This window comes from Austrofundulus limnaeus, unplaced genomic scaffold (genome assembly GCF_001266775.1).
Source record: "Austrofundulus limnaeus strain Quisiro unplaced genomic scaffold, Austrofundulus_limnaeus-1.0 Scaffold250, whole genome shotgun sequence".
NCBI classification, from domain to species: Eukaryota; Metazoa; Chordata; class Actinopteri; order Cyprinodontiformes; family Rivulidae; genus Austrofundulus; species Austrofundulus limnaeus.
The window spans coordinates 136,832-138,462 of record NW_013952652.1 but is presented as its reverse complement, the minus strand read 5'-3'; the positions used below and the strand labels follow the sequence as shown (position 1 = coordinate 138,462).

Here is a 1,631-nt window from a genome sequence, read left to right as displayed (position 1 = left end):
CTAATTTCGTTTAACCAATTATTGCACACTTTCTGTAAATCATATKAACTTCATTTCACTTCTCAAATATCACTGTGTTTGTCCTCTATATGATATATTTAACTGATTTTTTTGATCCAAACAATCAATGATTTATAAAGGAAAATCAGGAAAATRAACAAGGCTGCCCAAACCTTTTCATATAACAGTATATGTTGATGACGTCAGTTTCAGCCTCCTGAGCACATTCTGTAGTCATTCAGGACTCTACGTTCACACTGCGATGTGTAGATATTTTAGTTACATGCTGGGCTTTTCTACTCTAAGTTTGCTGTTTGCAAATTGTGTCAAAATGTCTGAATGCAATAAAAACAATAGTATTTCCATTTTTAGGGTGTGGCAGATGAATTTAATCGACTTAAGGAACTTAAAAAGGTGAGTGGAATTACATGAAACAATTTAATGTGAACTGAATGCAAAGTGATTTTTTTTTATTTTCATGTAAAAAATAAAAATTAACTGCTATAAAAAAGCTATCCATATCCACACCTTCCTAAAATAATCGCCAAAGTCATTTTTTACAATTTTTTTAGGAAACAAAACCTTTAGCTGAGCTGTGTGTGACAGGTCCAGAGTTTGTGGGTGTGTTTGTTGGTCAGGAGCACCGCAGAGGCCCAGTGGTCCTCAGCTGTGGCAGCGCCGAGGAGCTGGACCAGAACCAGAACAGGACCCGAGCAGCTCAGTTCCTTCTGCGTGTTATTTGGTTTAAAATGATGTTTTTTGTCTGAAGCCAGTTTTAAAAGGAGCTCAAAGAGCAGCTGGTTTGATCCAGGTCCCAAGGATGAACCTGAGCTGGTCGCTTCTTTTTTTCTGTCCAACGTTTACAAAAATTTAAATTAKATTTAAAAAAATTTAAAACGACTTTACTTCACTCAACTTACCACTGATGTTGAGTGGGAAAAAAACACTATCCAGCCATCGTTATTGTAGTTTATATACTTTATATGAGCTGTTGGAGGTCTGAGGGAGGATTCATGATCATTTATGGCCCATCTTCATCTTCATCTTCATCTTCATCTTCAGCCTGTTTATACTCAGTTAGGAAAAGATGTGCTAAAATTGTGCAATCATCAACCCACTGTCTCACGTCTTATTAAAGTATCCAGACTTATGTCTGAAGACTTAATAAATAAACCAGGTGAGGCGGAGAAAAAAATTAACAAMGCTTCACAAGATGACTCTGTGGCATCACACTCACACAGAGACATTTTCATCTTTACYCACAGAGCAGGTCGACATCACGGAGGTCTTATTTAATCTAAAATAAATAAAAGATTCAGTCTGATCATCATCTCAGATCTAGACACCGTACTGAAAGCATCTCCAGGAGCTGACAGCACACTGAGGACAGGAGGACTGGAGCGTCTGTGAGGAGCATCTGAACCAGAGGTGCAGTGGGAGTGCACGCTGCAGGATTTCCTCCTGCTAAAGCTACAGATTTGGGATTTGGAAATAAAGTCTTGCTGACTTCTGATCACTTTGACTGGAGAAATGTTTTCTGATTTTAAAACTGTGGCTGAAGTGGTGCTTGTTATTCCAACAGTGAGAGCGCGGGTTAACTTCAGAACCACTGATGTAGACTCACTGTGTGA

General features: G+C 38.5%; 1 protein-coding gene across 1 annotated transcript in view; it reads left to right on the top strand.

Annotated features, from left to right (window-relative positions):
* LOC106525961 (occludin-like) overlaps positions 1–1,631 on the top strand; it is a gene marked incomplete in the record, with an annotated part of 33,852 nt that overhangs the window by 28,658 nt on the left and 3,563 nt on the right. The window contains 1 exon segment of the mRNA XM_014020365.1: positions 373–414. Within this exon segment, the coding sequence (XP_013875819.1) occupies positions 373–414 (42 nt within the window).